Consider the following 22,481-nt stretch of genomic DNA (forward strand, 5'->3'; position numbering starts at 1 on the left):
CATTATATATTATTACTATTAATAATATGTGTATAATTACGCTGATACGAATGACCGTGAATCTACAACAAAACAGTGTGGGAGGGGGGGAGGGAAGGGGATATATGTTGTACTGTCATATAACAGACATCTTACAGTTGTGTTTACAAATAGATAATACAATGTTCTGTTTCTGTGTTTTTTAATATGTATATAATTTAATAAAAATTTATTTTTTAAAAAAAGAAATAGCTTATTGAAGTTTAGGCAACATGGCATTATGCCAGCCTGGAGATAGAAACGATAAACAGCCATGCAAAACTACTTACAATTAAACCTATAATGCACTCATTGGTAACAGTAGAATATAGCTGACACAACCCGGCTCTCTTTGGCAGTTCAAATAATGTTCTAAGAGGCAACAGAGTCTGTCAATATCTCTTAGCACTAAACTCAAATATCAAAAATATGACTTTAAAACCGGAACAGATAAACCCAAGCTCAATGTGACAACAATTTTGGAAGGTGTTGTCAGCAACTAGTGTTTACTTCCAGTTTCTAGCATAAATGCACATAGCAAACATTGGGTTTGCTTAACAACCACCACAAAAAGGTCATAAAATTGGGTCCAGTCACATCATAACCTAGTTTATAACTGCATTGGCATCCTTCAATCTCGAAAGACCATGGTCTCATGCTCTGGATTCTCCAGAGAATGAAGCCTGGGTAGGTTAGTATAATTCCATTGGAATATTTCAGAGACGTGGAGAGGGGGGATCTTCTGCTTGGGTAACAGTCTCAATTTATAAATAGTCATGACTTAAAGGCTCAACTATGGTTGTAAACTGAGGACTACACATAGAATATTTTCTGTTTCATCTCAAGCAGAAAAATGTCTTAAGCTAATCCTTCTGAGGTCAGAAAAAAACAAAGTTATTTGTTAATATTTTATTAAACCTGAACTTTCTGCTTCTGGCAAACAATTAACAGAAGATCCTTTAAAGGAGTCCAAAGGGGAAAAATTATTAAAATTTCCATTTATTTTGGGTTCAGGGACTCGAACCATAGTCAGAAACAGCAGAATGATCCACTAGTTATACCTTTCACTGATTGTAAAGGAAGCAATGTCTAACTAGGGTGGGCGAATAAGTGCTTCGCTATGTTACCCAAAGAACTACAAAAAAATATCAGAAGCAGAAATATCTTTGCATGATATTTAACTTTCCAGCTTTTAACAGGTGCAGAATTCTCAGGCTAGAAAACAGAAGGTCAAGTAGGTTGTCCATGTGTTCTTGTTTCAGAACTGAATTTATATATCAACAGGAATCTGATGGACAAAAGAGACTTAATACTCATTGAGGTACTGGAAGATTTTTCAGAAGACGAGAGAAAAGGGAGTGCTGCAACATTTATCTAAGATTTGTTTATTTTGCTTGACTCAAACAACCCTTCTATTTAAGGTCAGCGATGGGCAGTTTATTCCTAGTGCAGCAGGCAATAGGTTGGTCTCGTGTTCGGTTGCCTGTGTTCGTAACTAAGAGATTCTTTACCATGTCTTCTCAAAGACATTTGATGCCTCCCCCTGCATCTCTACTACAGCCACTATACGTCCCAAACAGATTGTTACTAGGACCTGGGCCTTCCAATTATCCTCCACGGGTCTTGTCTGCAGGTAGCCGACAGATCATAGGACATCTACACAAAGAGTTCGTTCAGGTAAGGACTATACTTCCAACTTCTAAGATCAGCAGGATTCTTCCATCAGTTTCCACTCACGGCTTTGTAATCTTGAGATACCATGCTGAGAAATGTTTATTTACTCAACATTAAATTGATTTAGCCAAAAACCAGCTAATGACAAATGAAACAGCTGGAGTTTTTAAAATGAAATTTTTGATATTTAATTTTTCAGAGCTTTATTGAGAACACCCCCATATGATTTTTTAAATTTTGATATTCTGAGTAACAGTTTACAAATCTTCAGGAAAAATAGCTCTTTAAATCGATTCCAAAACTGGTGCTGAGATCTTGTAATCATACTTCCATATGTCAGTGGAAAAAAATAATCCCTTTCAGTTGTTGCCTGGGAAGGGTTGTACAGTTTAAGTTAAAAACCTACAATCTCTCAGATAATCTGGATATGGTCTTTTTATAGATTATGTGTTGTTGATAAGTTTCATATTGACGTATCCTTAAAACTATGTAATCCTAAATCACCAGGCACCTTCTTCCATAACATTAATTGCAACTTTGCTTGAATTCTAACATTTGTCATTACCCCTTTATAACGATTGCTTTATTATGAAAAGGAGAACAACCAATAGGCTATTTGATGAAAATAAATAGAGTGAAGAATAAGGCTTAACATCTGGTTGCATCATTATACTGTATCCCAGCTTTTCTAGTCACTTTTTCTCCAGCCTCAACCTGGAATCTAGTTGCTGGATGGCCCAAGTCTAGAGAAATTGATCAGCACAATTTTAGAATTCTTTCAACCTCTTTGTTCTGCAGAAGGGGTCTCCCACCTTGGCAACTTTAAGACTTGAGGACTTCAACTCCCAGAATTCCTCAGTCACCTTTGCTGAGGCAGCTTTGCTGGCTGAGGAATTCTGGGAGTTGAAGTCCACAAGTCTTAAAGTTGCCAAAGTTGGAGAGCCCTGTTCTACAGTATGCCTGATCTGATCAACGATCAAAAATTAAAAATCTGATCAATAATCATAAACATTACAAAAACGTGTACAGTATTAGTAAAACATGGCTTAGTCATGTTTGCATTATAGGTCATATCACTTCCATTGCAGCTACACAGGAGCACACAAACCCAACCTTAAAGGAATATTTTAGGCTTTAAAGCAGCTGAACATAAAATATATCTGTTCTGTCAGGATAAAGAGGGAAAGGGGGAAATTATAACTGTTACCAAAATTTCCAGGAAACAAGGTATAATTGATATAAGCCAACCAGAGTTGTGTTTTTAGATGGGAGGTCATATAAATCTTAGAGAGAAAATAAGCTACTGTATATTGGTTCAATTTTTCCAAGATTCACATGGCACTAGATTGGAGAAAGTTGTTGTGGGATTATTAATTTCGGAGACATTTTAACCACCTTCAAATCTCAAGACTAAAATGGTCACCTAACATCAAAAACGTCATCAAAAAAGCACAACAAAGAATGTTCTTTCTGCGCCAGCTCAGGAAGCTCAAACTGCCCAAGGAGCTGCTGATACAGTTCTACAGAGGAATCATTGAGTCTGTCATCTGCACCTCTATAACTGTCTGGTTTGGTGTTGCAACCCAACAGGACCGACACAGACTTCAGAGGACAATCAGAACTGCAGAAAAAAACAATTGCTACCAACCTGCCTTCCATTGAGGACCTGTATACTGCACGAGTCAAAAAGAAGACTGTGAAAATATTTACTGACCCCTCATATCCTGACATAGACCGTTTCAACTCCTACCCTCAAAACGTCGCTATAGAGCACTGCACACCAAGACAACTAGACACAAGAACAGTTTTTTTCCCGAACGCCAATCACTCTGCTAAACAAATAATCCCCTTATCACTGTCAAATTATTTACTAAGTCTGCACTACTATTACTACCAGTTTTTTCTCATCATTCCTATCACCCACCTCTCTCTGTTATGACTGTATGACTGTAACTTGCTGCTTGTATCCTTTCTATTGTTTCCTGATTGCTTATCCGACCCCTATGACAATCATTAAGTGTTGTACCTGATGATTGTTGACAAATGTATATTTTCCTTTATGTACACTGAGAGCATATGCACCAAAGACAAATTCCTTGTGTGTCCAATCACACTTGGCCAATAAAGAATTCTATTCTATTCTTTCAGTTTCTTCTACTTGCTGACTTTTTTCTTAAAAGCAAAGTACAGTGATACCTCATCTTACAAACGCCTCGTCATACAAACTTTTCAAGATACAAACCCGGGGTTTAAGGTTTTTTTGCCTCTTCTTACAAACTATTTTCACCTTACAAACCCACCACTGCCGCTGGGATGCCCCGCCTCCGGACTTCCGTTGCCAGCGAAGCACCCGTTTTTGCGCTGCTGGGATTCCCCTGAGGCTCCTCTCCATGGGAAACCCCACCTCCGGACTTCTGTTGACAGCGAAGCACTTGTTTTTGCGATGCTGGGATTCCGCTGGTGGGATTCCCCTGGTGGGATTCCCCTGCAGCATCGCAAAAACACAGAAGTCCAGAGGTGGGGTTTCCTATGGAGGGGAACCTCAGGGGAATCCCAGCAGCGCAAAAACGGGTGCTTTGGCTGGCAAAAGGGCTTGCATGCATTAATCGCTTTTCCATTGATTCCTATGGAAAACATTGTTTCGTCTTACAAACTTTTCACCTTAAGAACCTTGTCCCGGAACCAATTAAGTTTGTAAGACAAGGTATCACTGTATGTTTAAAACAAATAACTTTTAGTTGATAGAATATTAGTTATTTTCTCCTATGCATGTTGCTCTCTGATGAAAATATATTAAACTATCCCTAAAGGGGGAACGCTTATTGCTTTTTTTCTCTCTCTCTCAGATAATGGATGATATCAAGGTGGGAATCCAGTATATATTCCAGACGCAGAACCCTCTCACGCTGGCTATTAGTGGCACAGGCCACTGTGCAATGGAAGCCGCCTTCCTGAATTTGGTGGAACAGGGAGACAACGTCTTAGTAGCTGTGAATGGAATTTGGGGAGAACGAGCAACTGACATCGCAAGCAGAGTTGGTATGAACTTGGGAGCCTCTTGTTATATATTTAATAGCCAACTTCTTTACTGCTAGATGTAAACCAACATTTTTTTCCCTTTTTTATTGAAGCGTATCATTTACTCTCATTGAGATTCTAATTGGCTGCATTTCTTAATTTAGAAAAAAAAAGTCTTTTTGCCTTTTTAATAATCAGTGAACCACGGAGACATTTTAATAATTAAATGCTTCTCCCCCCCCCCCCAACGCCACGTTTAATGATAGTTTATGTTGTAAGGGCTAGCTGGACTTTGACAGGCCAGTGCTATGTATTCAAGTTAATATATGACTTGTAGCAAAGGGTGACTCTGAAATAGTTGGTTGTGCTGTTCTACTGAAATGTGAAGTGATTAGTCTCTTCTCGTTACTCAGGAATGCTAATCTAATCCAAGTTCTTAATCTCAAAGGCTGAATTACACAGTTAGTAGATTGGACCAGTCATACAATCTTCCAGTCCAAATCATTGTAGCATCAGTTTGCAAGGTTTGCCAAGAAATATTTTCTGTTCATTCGTCACATTAGCACGCCTATCTGAAGCTCGCTGTTTAAGAAAAAAAAATTTTTTTCACGAAAATCCAACCTCATTAACTTGGAATTTCTCAAGGGATGTTAGACAATTTCTTTTCTTTCCGTTCCTAATAAAGAGGAGTCAAATAAAATGAAGGGATTTGTCAATATGTGATATGAAATATATGCTTTACATTTTTTCCTAAGTACAGTGATACCTCGTCTTACAAACGCCTCATCATACAAACTTTTCGAGATACAAACCCGGGGTTTAAGATTTTTTTGTCTCTTCTTACAAACTATTTTCACCTTACAAACCCACCGCTGCCGCTGGGATGCCCCGCCTTCGGACGAAGCATCCATTTTTGCGCTGCTGGGATTTCCCTGAGGCTCCCCTCCATGGGAAACCCCACCTTCGGACTTCCGTTGCCAGCGAAGCACTCGTTTTTGTGATGCTCGGATTCCCCTGCAGCATTGCAAAAACACAGAAGTCCATAGGTGGGGTTTCCCATGGAGGGGAGAATCAGGGGAATCCCAGCAGTGCAAAAACGGGCGCTTCGGCTGGCAAAAGGGTTGAATTTTGGGCTTGCACGCATTAATTGCGTTTCCATTGATTCCTATGGAAAACATTGTTTCGTCTTACAAACTTTTCATCTTAAGAACCTTGTCCCGGAACCAATTAAGTTTGTAAGACAAGGTATCACTGTACTGTATTAATATTTTTCTGAAATTTTAAGAGCTGCTTCTTTCTCTGCTTTTAATTCCGCATTATTATTAAGCTTAATATAATTTAATCCCTGTAGGAGCTGAAGTGCATCAATTGGTAAAGGCTCCTGGAGAATATTTTACTTTAGAAGAAATAGAAAGGGTGAGTTGTGGGCAAGTACCAAAGGTCTATTATTTACTAAAATGATTTCATAATTTCTTCCATTTGGGTGTACCAGGGACAGCCCATAGAAATTCATCTTCCTACTTACCAGAAACACGCTATTGATTTTTTTCTTTGTATGATTTTTTTCTTTTTCTCTTTATGTGCCACTTAGGGCTTGATGCAGCATTCTCCCTTTTTATTTTTCATCACTCATGGAGAATCATCCACTGGAGTAGCTCAGCCACTGGATGGCCTGGGAGACCTCTGTCACAGGTCAGTGGAAGAAGGAAATAATAATAATGATAATGATAATAATTTATTTGTATGCCGCCCCTCTCCAAAGACTCAGGGTGGCTCACAACAACAATAAACAATGCAGTACAAATCCAATAATTAAAACTAAAGCTAAAAACCCATTATCATTTAAATACAATCAATACTACCCAGTCATAACCACACATAAATCTTTCTAGCCAAAAGGGGATACATCGGTTATACCATGCCTGGCGACATAGATAGGTCTTCAGAGTCTTGCATAAGGCGAGGAGGGTGGGGGAAGTTCGAGTCTCCGGAGGGAGTTGATTCCAGAGGGCCGGGGCCGCCACAGAGAAGGCTCTTCCCCTGGGTCCTGTCAGATGACATTGTTTAATCAACGGGACCCGGAGAAGGCCAATTCTGTGGGAACTAATCGGCCACTGGGATTCATGCGGCAGAAGGCAGTCCCGTAGGTATTCTGGTCCGATGCCATGTAGGGCTTTATAGGTCATTACCAACACTTTGAATTGTGTCCGGAAACTGATTGGCAACCAGTGCAGGCCACGGAAAGTGAACCCCATTGGCTTTAGAACAAAAATAATACGGCTGCTAGCTACAGTTGGAGATTATTCTGGCAGATGCTGAAAACATACTGCATATGATTGTCATTCAAAACAAAAATATTTCAGCTAGATGTTTGGCGTTGAGAATAAAATGGAAACAGAAATCATACTACAAATTAGACTACAAGGGAGTATAATAGTGATGCATGTTGATTAGCTTGTAGGCAGTGGTGCAGTGATGGGCTCCTACGGGTACTGTCAGGTACGCAGAACTGGTAGAAAATAATTGGTTAGGTACACAGAACTGGTAGAAAAACATTGGGTTTCTTTTCTTTTTTTCTCTTCTGGGCTCTGGGTGTTTTTCCTATTGCAGTAAATGAGATTGAATGTGTATAATTTTAAAAGAGCGCTCTCTCTCTCTCTCTCTCGCTCTCTCTCTCTCTCTCTCTCTCTCTCTCTCTGTGTATATGTGTGTACATACACATACAGTTTATATCAGTGTTTCCCAACCTTTTTTGAGCCGCGGCACATTATTCAAATTTTCAAAATCCTGGGGAACACTGAACGGGGGGGGGGGGCCCTAAAGAAAAGTTTTGACAAAAAAAAATCTTCCTCCATTTCGCTCTATTTCTCCCTCACTCTTTCTCTCCCTTCCTTCCCTTCTTTCTCTTTCTCCATCCCTCTTTCTTTCTTCCTCTCTCTTTTGCTCTCTTTCTCCCTCCTTTCCTCCCTATATGTCTTTCTCTCTCCCTTGCTCTCTCTGCCTCTCTTGCTATCTCTCTTTCATTCTCTCTCTTTTTTCTCTCTCTCTCTCTTTCTCTCTCTCTTGCTATCTCTTTCTCTCTCTCTCTGTCTCTCTTTCTCTCTCTCTCTGTCTCTCTTTCTCTTTCTCTGTCTCTCTTTCTCTCTCTCTTGCTAGCTCTCTTTCTTTCTCTCTCTTTCTCTCTCTCTCTCTGCCTCTCTTGCTATGTCTCTCTTTCTCTCTCTCTCTTTCTCTCTCTTCCTTTCTTCTCTGCGGAGGCCGGCGAAGGTTTTTCTTATTTTAAATGTTCCGGGTGGCAGGGGGATGCGGAGCCCGCACGCACACACACACGACATTCCAAATCCTGCCTCAGCTGTGAGAAGAAAAAAGCGCTCGGTGAAGGATCTGCATGCAAGAGGGGCCGGGCGGGCGTTAGCAGCCCGATGAGGAGGACGAGAAGCCGCTGCAGCCACCCCCAATCCCCCCCCCTTCCCTGGGTACCTTCCAAAGGCCCCTGGAAAAAGGCAGGAGGTAGCAACGAGGCGCGAGGACAAGCAGGCAGCTTGGCGGAGGGGAAGCGCTGACGGGCTCTCCTCCTTCTCCACCCCCGCGCTTCTCTCCCGCCCTGGCTTTTGCTTCGCCCCATGATTTCCCCGCAGTTCAAAAGGAGGCAAGAGGTGGCCTGGATGAAATTGCGGGGAAATCATGGGGCGAAGCAAAAGCCAGGGCGGGAGAGAAGCGCGGGGGTGGGGAAGGAGGAGAGCCCGTCAGCGCTTCCCCTCCGCCCAGAGGTTATTGCCGCCGCCTCTGCCTCCACTCAGGGAGCCATCGTGGTTGAGCTGAGCAAGAGGAAAAGGCGCGGTGACCACGGTGGCTCCCTGAGTGGAGGCAGAAGCGGTGGCAATAACCTCTGTGCTTTCTACGGCAGTGTGGCTGAGCTGGACGGAGGGAAGCGGCAGCTCCCACTCGAGGAACCCACGGCAACGGGCGACGGCTTGGTGGGAGGCGACGGCGGGAGACACAGGCGGTGGGAGGAGAGGGAACGAGGAAGCGACTGTAAAGCCCAAGACCATCCACAGGACGACACTCAGGCAGGGGCGCCGGCAGCGCCCCGCCCAGCTGGAGCTTCTCGCGGCACACCTGGCCATGTCTCGCGGCACACTACTGTGCCGCGGCACACCGGTTGGGAAACGCTGGTTTATATAATAGATAATGTATATTTTTGCATGCCTGTCTGTAATACGTATGTACACATATGACATATATACATAGAATTAAATAGTATATTTTGGATGTTTAGTAATAGTAAATAGATAAGGAAATTGTATCTTTTTGAGGCAAAAAGAGGCCAGGCACCCTAACCCTAACCCAAACCCTTGACATGAGTTATGTCAAGTTGGCCACCTTTAAGCTAGTCACATGATCTTTAAGCTACTTCCCAGTCACATGGTCAAGCCACTCCCACCACCTGGTCACATGACTGGCAAACCACACTCACACAATAAGCTACACCCACAGCACGGTAGTAAAAAAAATCTGTAGCCCTTCACTGCAGTGGTGGTATTCAGATTGGGAGAACTGGTATCGCTGACTATGGGTGACCCACCCACCCACCTGGATGTAAGCACGTCATGTTTTTGACACTGTGTGCTTGCGCAGAAGGCTTTGTACATGCGCAGCTGTGCACGCACTCACATGTGTGAACTGGTAGGGAAAGTAAGTGAATACCACCCCTGTTTGTAGGCTACTTCAAGGTAGCTTGCAGTTTAGTGAGTAAAATAGCAAAATGATAGTAAAAAAAGATGAGCCAAAGAAACAATAATGCACAGAGCAGTGTATATATTAATGTGCAGAATAGATAATGCAAACATGCACCAAATGAGATCATGGTCAGATTTTTGGAAGACATTTCATTACCAAAATATTACTGAAAAACATCTAGGTCTAGGACAGTGGTTCTCACTCTGGGGGTCGGGACCCCTTTGGGGGTGGAACAACCGTTTCACAGGAGTCACCTAAAACCATGGGAAAAGACAAATTTCCCATGGTGTTAGGAACTAAAGCTATTCTCGTGCCTTTTACAATCTGACCAATCAGGCATTTACAGTGGGGTTGTCCCTCTGATCTTCCTGCCAATCATCTTAAAGCTCTGTTGGGAGAAATGGTACTAGACTTATGGTTGGGGGCCACCACAACATGAGGAACTGTATTAAGGGGTTGTGGCATTAGAAAGGTCTAGGAGGTAAACAAAATGATAAATGGACAAAATTTCATTTTTACAAGATCGTCTCAGGTACATAGAAATAAGAAGAGTTTTACTTTTAATTACAAAAGCTACAACAAACAGGCAAGCTATGATGAGGAAAGATAGATTTGGAGAATTCTTCATTTTCTCCTCCTTTTTTTCTTGGCTACAAAATGAATCTACTCAGTTAGAAGTCTACTTCTTGAAGTTGCTCAACTGTATGCAGGAAGAAAATCGAAGTCTTATAATCCTCGGAAAGTGACTTTCAGTCAATGCGCCACCCCCCAACCCTTCCAGCCAACATTGCTCAAGAGACAAAAGTTTAACAGTTTTCCAATATTTAATTATGAAGCACATCCAAAGGATATATGCGAAACATATCATTTGAATTCTTCCAATTTTTATTTAAAAGTCAGTGATAGTTATTTATAGATCACCAAAATGGATCCTTACAGTTTCAGTAGGTGGCCTCTATTGATCCAAATGTTTAAAAATTAATGTTTTGATTTTTTCCAATTAAAATGGCTGAAGTTCTATCAGATCTGTATTCACTTACAAGTTTTTGAACTTTTATTTTTAAAAACATGGAAAAATTTCATTTAAAAAAATGGAACAGGATATTGCCCACTTTCAAAAAAATACTTGATCCCTGATATATTCTTTCATCATTTTAGATATAATTGCTTACTACTGGTAGATGCTGTGGCATCATTAGGTGGCACTCCAATACTTATGGACGAGCAAGGTGAGCAATATACAACAATCTATTTCTGAGGTTTTTTTAAAGTGTAAAATTTTATTTCTGAAGTTCTTAATCAGATTTTTAGTGAAAGTTCACACTAGAAGATAAATGTGAATTTACTCAAAATATTTATTTATTTATTTATTATTTATTTATTTATTTATTGGATTTGTATGCCGCCCCTCTCCGCAGACTCGGGGCGGCTAACAACAATGATAAAAACAACATTTAACAATCCAATTTAATAAAACAGCTAACCAAACATACACACAAACATACCATGCATAACTTGTAATAGCCTAGGGGAAGGAATATCTTAACTCCCCCATGCCTGGTGACAAAGATAGGTCTTGAGTAGTTTGCGAAAGACAAGGAGGGTGGGGGCCGTTCTAATCTCTGGGGGGAGTTGATTCCAGAGGGCCGGGGCCACCACAGAGAAGGCTCTTCCCCTGGGGCCCGCCAAACGACATTGTTTGGTTGACGGGACCCGGAGAAGGCCAACTCTGTGGGACCTTATCGGCCGCTGGGATTCGTGCGGTAGAAGGCGATTCCGGAAGTATTCTGGCCCAATGCCATGTAGGGCTTTAAAGGTCAATATATTTTGGGCATGAACTTTTTAAATTGCACAGTAATACTAGCAAAGAGTTTCAAAGGAAATTAATTGTATTTTAAATTATAGCCATGGTATATGAAAATCCATGAAGATCCCAAACTAGTTCCAAAGCTCTTCCATTTCCCAACCAGTCCTGTGCTCTAATTGGGGAGTCACCGCTTAACAAGGCAAATAACCCCACTTCGTGAGAAAGATGCCCACTTCATGAGGAAGTCCCACTGTTACTATGTGTTCCATAAGGCACTTTCCTGCTACCAGACAAGACTCCTCACGGTTCGGACTGGTACACTTGAACCAGTACTGACTTGCTGGTGATGTCACGATGATATCATGGAACTGGTTCAGTCAATGTCGGTTTGTGGGTGCCACCATCTTTTTTTTTTTTTTTAATTTTGTTTGGATTTTTTTTCTGTTTTTTTTTCCTTCTGCACATGCAGAGAAGCTGAGTTTCGGGCATGTACATGTGATTGCCATCTTGTTTTCAGCTTTTGGGGTGGGGGAGGCGGTTGGCTTTTTCTAAATTTGCACATGCACCCCCCCGAGGTGGGGCTATGCATCATGGGGGGAAGTGAACTGACAGCAAGGTACATTAGAACCGACCCCTGCCTGCAATCACTATACAGTGATCCCTCGATTTGCGCGTTCTCGATTAGCGCGAAACGCTGCAACGCGGTTTTTCAAAAAATATTAATTAAAAAATAAGTCCGCGTTTTTTTTCCTACACCACGGTTTTTCCCGCCCGATGACATCATACTGATTGCTGATTGGCCAAAATCTCGACCAATCGTTGCAAACGCAAAAAAAAGCTTTGCAACTGTTGGAACTTGTTCAGACTTGTTGGAAGATGCCTCCTAAACGTTGCACACGGAGTGGAGGCGGCGACGCTAAAAAGACCAGGAGGATACTCACAATTAAAGTACAGTACAGTTACAGTTTAAGTGCTTTTTGAGAAAGGAGGGAGAGAAGGGAGGGAGAGAAGGGAGGGAGAGAAGGGAAGGAGGGAAGGAGGGAGGGAGGGAAGGAGAGAAGGGAAGGAAGGAGGGAGTGAGAGAAGGGAAGGAGGGAAGGAAGGAGGGAGGGAGAGAAGGGAAGGAGGGAGGGTTGCCATTGCCATTGCCGCCAGCGCTGCCCCAAGAAAGCCGGTGAGAGGAAGGAAGGAGGGAAGGAGGGAGGGAGAGAAGGGAAGGAGGGAAGGAAGGAGGGAGGGAGAGAAGGGAAGGAGGGAGGGTTGCCATTGCCATTGCCGCCAGCGCTGCCCTGTGGGTAGCGGCGAGGAGCCCGGAAAAATCACCATTGCATTGCCAGCCTCCGAACTTGTGTCGCTCCACCTTCTGCGCATGTGCGGCCATGGAACAAAGGGCGCGCATGCGCAGATGGTGTTTTTACTTCCGCATCCAGTATAACGCGGAAATCGGTTAGCGCGGGAGGTCTTGGAACGTAACCCCCGCGCTAACCGAGGGATCACTGTAATGTAGTTATTAAAGTATTGGACTAGAACTAGGAAGATCTAGAGACAAGTCTATGATTAGCTAATGAGCAACTTCTGAGCAGTCAATCCCCCTCCTGCCAATTTGTTTCAAAGAGATCAAATGAAGAAATATCCCCTTGAACTTTTTGAGGCAGGACATAAATCTAACAAAAATGTTGCCTAGGTCAAAATACAGATTTTTCTCAGGCATACTGTTCTGTTGGTGTGTTTCAACTGCCTGTAATTACAGGGTAATTAGTCCAGGAAGACACACACCACATGATAAAAGGAAAACCCAAAAGTTTTTATAAACAGAAAAACAGAAACAGCTCCCTTTTTAAATGTCAAAGGGATTTTCTGGTACACACAAGGCACAGGTGAAATGCAATCCAATTTCTCACCCAATAACTGGGAAATTGAGTCCAATTCTAAAGTCCAGAGAGTCCATGCACACAATCCTGAACAGCAAAAAACCACGATCTTGACGAAACAATGAATCAGATAAACTGCCATGAGGCTAACACACCAGGCTGCACTTTTATCTGTAGCACTAATTACAGCAGCCCCACCCAACCACCGGTGGCCTCATTTTCTCTTGTAATAATCCTTCAGTTGTTGTCTTCTATGCATCACTCTACGCATGCGTGGATGTGTCATTAATTCTTGTTCAGAATACAGGGATGATACAGATGATTGATCTCCTCCTGGGCTGTCTGCCAAACTCCCCTCTTCCCTGTCACTCACACTTCCTTGGTCAGAGGAGACAGATTCTACTGGAAGCAAAACAAGCCTGTGGCATGTGGATGTCTCCCCCACATCCACCTCCACATTGCTTGGGGCAGGAGCTGGGCCAGAGCTAACCACAACACATACCCTGCAGAGTGTGATAAGTAAATCTAAAACTCAGTAAATCTGAAACTAATGTTCAGGTAACCCCAAGATGGTCATTCACTAGGAGTGAAGGAAACATATGGTTAAAGAAATGCTAGCTAGATTGATGGAAATGGCTATTGAATATACTACACAGGATTATCAGGTTGGGGATAACATATTGAGAATTACCATACAGGGACCAGTAAGAGCCCTTCCCCACAGAATCTGGGGGATTATGTAATTTATTTAAAGTGCTCCTAGACCTTTTAAAGAAAGATGGGATAGCTAAACCAATTTGTGCTGTAGTGCATGCCACATAATACTGTACATAAAATGAATACACCATTCCGATGAATCAATTTCACCTTGAAGTCTGAAATTAGCTACTATCCTACAAAATGCTGGTAGAGGCAGAAGAAAGTAGAAAGTAAAAACCTAAGGGTTTTTGTAGTAAATCTATTTCCTGTATTAATAATAGTGATTTAAATGAAGACACTCCTAACAAATTTTCTTATTAAATGCTCAGGTATTGACATTCTGTATTCTGGCTCCCAGAAAGTTTTAAGTGCACCACCTGGTGCTTCTCCCATTTCGTTCAGCAACAGAGCCAGGTAAGGAGATTTGTCTATGGGATATTTGATTTTCAAGTGCTGTATCTTTCTGGGACAAGATATTCTGTACTAAATAAGAGAAACAAGAACATATCTATTTTTTTGATATCCATTGAGCACAAAAATATATTAAAAACACAATTGCCAGAACTTTAGGGAAGGTTTGCCTATTTGCCGATGACTCTAAAGTGTGCAATAGGGTTGATATTCCTGGAGGGGTCTGTAATATGGTAAATGATTTAGCTTTACTAGATAAATGGTCAAAGCAATGGAAACTGCAGTTTAATGTTTCCAAATGTAAAATAATGCACTTGGGGAAAAGGAATCCTCAATCTGAATATTGCATTGGCAGTTCTGTGTTAGCAAAAACTTCAGAAGAGAAGGATTTAGGGGTAGTGATTTCTGACAGTCTCAAAATGGGTGAGCAGTGTGGTCGGGCAGTAGGAAAAGCAAGTAAACATATATCCATCCTAAGATAAAACACAGGAAATAGTATAAGGGCAGACTAGATGGACCATGAGGTCTTTTTCTGCCGTCAGTCTTCTATGTTTCTATGTTTCTAACTGAACGTATCTGGAAGATGGCACCATGCAGAAAGCTAGAGAAAACTTCCTCAAACCTTAATACAAAAATAAAAGATAATAGCAGCTTCCTCAGCAACATGTCCAACCTATTCTACAAGCATGATGCTACAACAGAATCCCTTATTGCAACACAGAACCTATTGGGAAAAAAGAACTAGTTTTGTGTAGTGATTTAAGGCAACGGTTCCCAACCTTTGCAACATGGCAGGCTGGCAGGTGGGTGGGTGGGAACTGGGCCATGTGAGTGGCAGGCTGGCACCTGTATCCAACCTTTGTGTGAATGGCGGGCTGACAGGCACTCGCTCGAATGCTGCTGGCTTGCCACACAAGATAAGTTGTGCATGTGCATGCACCCACTCCAGCCAGTCACTTACATGGCCCAATTTCAAATAAGCAACAGCTAGTAGTCCGCGGCACAGGGGTTGGGTATGATTGGTTTATGGCATCAGGCTACACACTAAGAGACAATGAGTCTCTTAACCCCAGAAGGAAACAATGGTAAAATCATTAGTCTTAGTATCTAAATCTCATGTGTTTTTATAAACTGTACACAAGTATTTTACCAATTGCAATTAATGAAGTAGCTCAGTACACAAAATATTATATCTGACAATCTCAGGAGATATAGTAGGCATATTCTGCTATTTGATTGCACAGATTGTTTCCAAGACCGTTACACATTTTAGCCATTACAGGGAGGTCTACAATTTCTGACTTTAACCTCAATGGTTGCTTCCACTGAATAATACAGTGGTATCTCTAATTACGAACTTAACTCGTTCCATGACCAGGTTATTAAGTAGAAAAGTTGTAAGAAGCAATTTTCCCCATAGGAATCAATGTAAAAGCAAATAATGCATGTGATTGGGGAAGCCACAGGGAGGAGGCCCTGTTTCCTCTCAGGAGATTCCTAGAGATTCCCCACGGAGGCTTCTCCCCGCTTTTTCCGGCCCTGTTTCCTCCCAAGAGATTCATAGAGATGCCCCTATGGAGGCTTCTCCCTGCCTTTTCCGGTTACAGTTTCGGAGGTTGGTTTTGTAAGTGGAAAATGGTTCTTGAGAAGAGGCAAAAAAATCTTCAACACCTGGTTCTTATCTAGAAAAGTTTGTAAGTAGAGGCGTTTGTAAGTAGAAGTACCGCTGTATTACTATGCTTCAAACCATCCTGGGAAAGTGTATTATCTAAACTCAAAATACATACAAGTACACACATAACATATAGATGTAGAACAAAATATATTCATTCATTTTTAAATATTCAGACAGCTTTTGCTTCCTGAATTAACAGCAGTACCAAGGACTACCCAAGAAATTGTTTTATTTGTATTCCACTTTTATTACTTTTAGAAATAACTGAAAGTTACAAACCCATCCGAGAAACCTTTCTCCTTCTATTTCCCCCACAACTGCAACCCTTGGATGTGGCATGGGCTGAGAAATAGTGACTGGCCCAAAGTCCCCATGCAGAGTTTGCAGCAGATATTTTTTCTTTGCGTCCTAGGAGATAAACATCTGCCACTACCTAGGATTGAACTCTTAAACTTCCAAGCAGAAGGCAAGCATCTTCATCATTAGGCCACCATGCCACTCAGCACAGAGAATATACTATGAACCATTTTAAAAATAAATGATAGACATTGGCTCCATTTTGTTCTGTCGGGCTCTCTGGTAGACTTCTCCCAAAAATTCACAGGTACAAATTTCAGACACACACACGTTTGAAAATTCAAAACAATGTTCTTTATAATGAAAATTCACTTAACCTAAGCCCTCTTTTGGTATAGCAAAGAGCACTCGTCTCCAAACAAACTGGTAATTTGTACAAGTCCCTTATCAGTTCTGTGATACTTATCTCGCAGCTGTGAGGCAATTCAGTCCTTCTTCTTTCACAAAGTGAAACACACTTTGCTCTGGTTTAGTTTCAAAGCGGGGAAAAATCAGCACACAAAAGGTCAAAGTCAGTAAAGCAGTCACGAAACACAATGATCAGATAATCCTCCACAATGGCCAAACCCACAGGCTGCTATTTATAGCAGCCTCACTAATGACCACAGCCCCACCCAACCATAGGTGGCCTCGTTTTCTTTGATAATAATCTCTCAGTTGTTGTTGCCTATGCATCGCTCTCCGCCTGCGTGGCTGTATCATTAACTTCTGTTCTGAATCCAAGGAGGAGCTAGATAATTGATCTCCTTCTGAGCTGTCTGCCACACTCTCCTCCTCCCTGTCACTCATGTCTTCTTGGTCAGAGGAGCCTTCATCAGCAGATTCCACCGGGGGCAAAACAGGCCTGCAGCATGTGGATGTCTCCCCCACATCCACAGTCCTTGGGGCAGGAGCTGGGCCAGAGCTAACCACAACACATTTTGAGGGTGAATTTCCTGAAGTGCTAATTAAAAATGTTCTTCTTTCCAGAAAGAAGATTCATACTCGGAAGACAAAGCCAACTTCCTTTTACCTGGATGTGGAAGAGCTAGCTACATACTGGGGCTGTGATGGTAATCCAAGAAAGTGAGCATTTATACAGCTCTTCTACTTTGCTCTTGAGAAAATGCCTTTCTTGTTTCCTGGAACTGGTCTGAGAATTCATATTATGTTGCCAAATGAGAAAATGTTAAACAATACTAGCATTTTGATTAGTAAGTCCTTGACTTACAATGGTTTGTTTAGTGATTGATCATTCAAAGTTACAATGGCACTGAAAAAAGTGATTTATGACCATTTTTTGAGTTATCACCTTTGTGGCTTTCCCATGATCATGTGATCAAAATTCAGATGCTTGGCAACTGATTCATATTTATGACTATTGTTGTGCCCCAAGGTCATGTGATTACCTTTTGCAACCTTCTGGCAAGCAAAGCCAATGGGGAAGCCAGATTCACTTAACGGAGGCAAGAAAGGTTGTAAAATGGGATAAAACTCACTTAACAAATGTCTCCCTTAACATAAATTTTAGGCTCAGTTGTGATCATAAATCAAGGACTACCTGTATATATGTGAGAATGCAGGAAATGACTTTGTACAGCTAAACGATCAAATGTTTTGATCCCAGGCCTGCCTTTCTTCTCATTCCCTTATTGTTCTGCCTTGAAAGTATGCAAGTAGCATGACTCAGCTTTACATTTTTAATTCTTAAATTATGATTCTTGGGAGTCTTCCTGGGGCTGTAGCAGCTCTGTACAGAAGCTGAATTTTGATCAAGCAATTCAACTTTCTTTAAAGAGCAATTGCTGTGGGAAAAATAGAAGAGTGCTATGTGAATTTTCAAGAAGAGGCAGAATATAAATCTAATGAGAAAAAAATATCACCAATAAAGAAGGAAATATCAATTTAGCTGTGACTTTACACATTTAATTGACTTAGATTGTTTTACTGTCATTTCTGATCTTGTCTTAAAATTTTAAAAGGCTGCAGAAAAATTATAGCTAGAATTTGTTCATATGTTTCTATATAAGCTAAATGTATTATATGCTGGGTTTTTTTTAGATATCATCATACTGCACCTATTAGCACATTCTTCTGCTTGCGAGAAGCTTTGGCAATTTTTGCAGAAAAGGTCAGTTGCTGCAGGCACTCTATATTAAAAATAGCATGTATGAAAAAAAGAAAATTTTACTGTTTTATATGCACATATGCATTGGTATTATATTATACATCAGCAACATACTTAAATCCACTTAAGTAGGTAGTTCAAGCTGGTGGTTACAGAAGACACAGTGACCAAGCCCTTTGGGAGTTCCAATGTAGGATTCCTCAGTGTTTGGTCATTTCCTTCATATTATTTAACATCTATATGAAACTTATATAACCTACCCAGGCTTCATGCTCTGGGGAATCCAGAGCATGATACTATGGTCTTTCAAGACTGAAGGATGCCAAAGCAATATGAAAATGCTGGAATAGGTTATCAATTGATTCAGGATTTGGTATCATAAATATGCAAATGATACCAGTTCACATCCCTGATGTCGGTTGAGTTGGAGTCTCTGAAAATCTTGAACTAACACCCAGAAGCTATAGTATCAGAATATGGTGGTTATATTAGATAATGCCTTGTTAAATAGAATCTACAGTGGTACCTCTACCTAAGAACGCCTCTACTTACTAACTTTTCTAGATAAGAACCGGGTGTTCAAGATTTTTTTGCCTCTTCTTAAGAACCCCTTTCCACTTACAAACCTGAGCCTCCAAAACTGTAACTGGAAAAGGCAGGGAGAAGCTTCTGTGGGGCCTCTCTAGGAATCTCCTGGGAGGCAATAGGGCCGGAAAAGGCGGGGCCTTTCTAGGAATCTCCCAGAAGGAAACAGGGGCCGGAAAAGGCTGAAAGAAGCCTCAATGGGGCCTCTTTAGGAATCTCCTGGGAGAAAACAGGGCTTCCACCCTCCCTCTGGGTTCCCCAATCACACACATTATTTGCTTTTACATTGATTCCTATGGGGAAAATTGCTTTTTCGTACAAACCTTTCTACTTAAGAACCTGGTCACGGAACGAATTAAGTTTGTAAGTAGAAGCACCACTATATTTCTGTTGTAAACATTTAGGGTCAGTTATGGTTCATCAGGACAGGTGTGGAAATGCTGCAAATCCTTAGAAGCTGTTATTTCTGTCAAATTTTTACTACCAGCAAGTATGAGTGAATGGGTATTTTGAGTTTGTAAACAATAGTACATAAATATTATGTATTCAAATACATGTAGAAAGATGTTATTCTTAACTCTGTACTATAGAGGCTGTTTTACCTATTGTTCACCTATAGAATTTGACCAGAAGTGCTTGCATTTTTTTTGCAAAAATGTGTTAGCAAGGCTGTTTTCCAAGGCATAACATGTGGTTCTGAAAGAAAATGGACATCTTTGAATTCTGCTAGTGGAGACTGCATCAAGAACTCTTCATTCAATACTGGATGAAATAAAATCAAATTGTCATTGGAAGCATCAGTAATACAGTAGTACCTCTAGATACGAGCTGCTCCACATGCGAGTATTCCAAGTTACGAGCCATGAGGGGAGAGACATTTCTGTTCCAGACCTGAGCTCAAATTCGGGATATGAGCCGAGCGTCCACTAGGTGGCGCAAGAATCCTTGCTTCTGGTTATCTCGGAGGGGAAAAACAAAGTCTAAAGCCATTTGTTCCAGATACGAGTTGTTCGACATACAAGCTCCCTTCTGGAACAAATTAAACTCGTATCTAGAGGTACTACTGTATAGTTAAAACTTAAATATTCTGGACACAGGCAAAAGAAGGCAAGCTCCTAATGCTGAGGAAAAATATAAGGCAGTTAAGTAAGACAGAGCCAATAGAAGACAAAATGGCTAGAACTACCAATGATGGCTTGTGACACAAGATTCCAGGCAAAATTATGTCCATCACATCCCTAAGATTAGAGGTTTAACTGAACAAAATGCATAACATATATTTGCAGGTTTCTTAAAACTTTTATTATTATTTTTGTATATAAAGGAAAATAAATATTTTCATTTTCTACACAGGGACTAGAGACCTCCTGGAATCTTCATAAAGAAAATAGCCTCTATCTTTGTGCAGGACTGCAGAAGTTAGGTCTCAAACTCTTTGTGGAAGAACCAGTAAGAATGAAATTACCATGAATGTAGAATATGGATCAAACAAATTACTCATTAGCAAGGTTTATATGGGAGACTGTTTAGGGTAAATTTGGATAACTGAGCAAATAGGAAATACAGTATTGATTGCTACAAAGACAAGAATAAAAAATGGGAATCAGGATTACCATTTTTTTCAGAGTATAAGACCCACCTTTTTCCTCCCTAAGAGGCTGAAAATTATACTCTGAAACTTTTTCCCCCAGCCCTGCCTAGGTGCTAATGATCTTCCCAGCTCTTATCTTGCAGTTTCTTTCATTGTTACTCTTTGCAAAGAATGTTTTCCAAGCCGCAGGTCTTTGCAGGGTTTTTTTCATTGCTCTAACTTGCTCCAAATGTTTCTTCCAGCCTGGTGCTAACAATGTTCCCAGCTCTTACTGGCTTGCAAGCTCTTTCATTGTTACTCTCTGTCAAGAATGTTTTCCAAACCGTCTTTGCAGTTTTTTTTATTGCTCTACTTGCTCCGAATGTTTCTTTCCAGCCCTAATCAGGTGCTAATGATTTTCCTAGCTCTTACCGGCTTGCAAGCTCTTTCATTGTTACTCTCTCTGAATAAGATTTTTTTTAAGCAGGGGATAAAATAATGTGCTGAAGCTGACCAGACTAACATGAACATCTGGTAAGCAGATTCTTTTCCCTATTTTCCTCCCAAAAAACTAAGGTGTGTCTTATACTCTGAAAAATATGGCAACTCCTTGCCTTCAATATTGTTTCTACCCACACTTGTTTACATAGACTAGGAAAAAACCTAGGTATTTCTAGACTTTAAGTCAGAGCGATAGATCATCCTGGAGGTATGAGCACTTATTCTTTCAGATCTTGAAAATAATTTTTTGTATGGTGACAAAATCTGATCCAAAAGTGTATAAATATATGCAATTTTCTGAATTTACCCATTCAATAGATAATTATTTTTGCTCAGAAGCTTCTCAAAAATGAGTGTGGGAAAGACACAAGCAAAGAATAAATTTACTTTTAATATTATTGATAATTTCTTTTAAATTATGGAGATGAAGTGTCTTTCAAATATCCAAACTACCTGAAAGGCTCTTTTGCTCTTTCTTTTCTAAGGATGCAAGACTTCCAACAGTTAACACTGTCTTTGTGCCTGAGGGATACGACTGGAAAGAAATAACTGAGTATATTATGAAAAATCATGAGATTGAGGTGTCTGGAGGCCTGGGTCCTTCAGCAGGCAAGGTAAATGAAACAGATGTGACTGCCTGGTTCTTGAAGAATAATGTTTTATAAAGGATTTATTAAACAGATTGAACTATTAGTTATAAATTATATAGTCCAAATATTTAACATTAATGGCAGGGTCTGTGAAAAACTGGCATGTTCTTTAGAATATAGCCACCTTTCTGATGTTGAGGTTTTCTCTGTAAACAATGAAAAACATAAAAGCATATTACCTGAAACCATTTCTCTGTGAAGTAAAAAATAAGTCTCAGAGGATTATCTAATAATAAACTATCTAATAAGCATTAGTCTGTATGAAACAGTGTGTTAATACCTGCATTTAGTACTTTGATGTGTGTGTGTGTGTGTGTACATGTTTGTGCATATTTAGATATTTATTTAGATATTTAGACAGACAGACAGATATTCCAGTGTACAGGTAAAATTAAGGGGGAAATTCGCTGGAGTTTTCTAGTCACAAAACACTTACTTAAATGTTTTTTTTCCACCAGGTTCTTCGCATTGGACTGATGGGCTACAACTCCACTAAACCCAATGTTGACAGAGTCCTCCATGCTATGGGAGAGGCCCTCCAGCACTGTCTCAAGAACAAACTCTGACTCCTTTTCTATTTTCTCATTTTTCAACAGAGCACAGATAATTAACCAAAGTACTGGAGAGGCTTTTTGCACAAGTTTCTTCACTGTATAACTCAAAAAACGTATGTAGCTACAGCTTACATTTTACACAAGGATAAAATGTTTTCATTTCAATTAATTTTTACTCACTAATATAATCAAAGTATATATAAACTACTACGTGGGATTTGGCTTGCTGTCATTCCTTTTGCAT

General features: G+C 40.7%; 1 protein-coding gene across 1 annotated transcript; it reads left to right on the top strand.

Annotated features, from left to right (window-relative positions):
* Positions 1-1,034: 1,034 nt before the first annotated feature.
* On the top strand, positions 1,035-22,454 carry AGXT (alanine--glyoxylate aminotransferase). Its single transcript, XM_070753079.1, has 11 exons — positions 1,035-1,695; positions 4,539-4,731; positions 6,062-6,126; positions 6,302-6,402; positions 10,609-10,679; positions 14,157-14,241; positions 17,240-17,335; positions 18,311-18,380; positions 20,316-20,411; positions 21,519-21,647; positions 22,142-22,454. Exons 1-11 carry the CDS (start codon positions 1,447-1,449, stop codon positions 22,247-22,249), a joined length of 1,263 nt encoding a protein of 420 aa, XP_070609180.1. The 5' UTR covers positions 1,035-1,446; the 3' UTR covers positions 22,250-22,454.
* Positions 22,455-22,481: the final 27 nt, after the last annotated feature.

This window comes from Erythrolamprus reginae, chromosome 5 (assembly GCF_031021105.1).
Source record: "Erythrolamprus reginae isolate rEryReg1 chromosome 5, rEryReg1.hap1, whole genome shotgun sequence".
Taxonomy (NCBI): Eukaryota; Metazoa; Chordata; class Lepidosauria; order Squamata; family Dipsadidae; genus Erythrolamprus; species Erythrolamprus reginae.

Bases quoted from the DNA above. Each gene is read 5' to 3' on its own strand.
- AGXT (XM_070753079.1), top strand. From the start codon at position 1,447: ATGGGCAGTTTATTCCTAGTGCAGCAGGCAATAGGTTGGTCTCGTGTT. The intron at 6,127-6,301 runs GTGAGTTGTGGG...TGTGCCACTTAG, and splicing joins CTTTAGAAGAAATAGAAAGG to GGCTTGATGCAGCATTCTCC. The intron at 18,381-20,315 runs GTCAGTTGCTGC...TTTTCTACACAG, and splicing joins TGGCAATTTTTGCAGAAAAG to GGACTAGAGACCTCCTGGAA.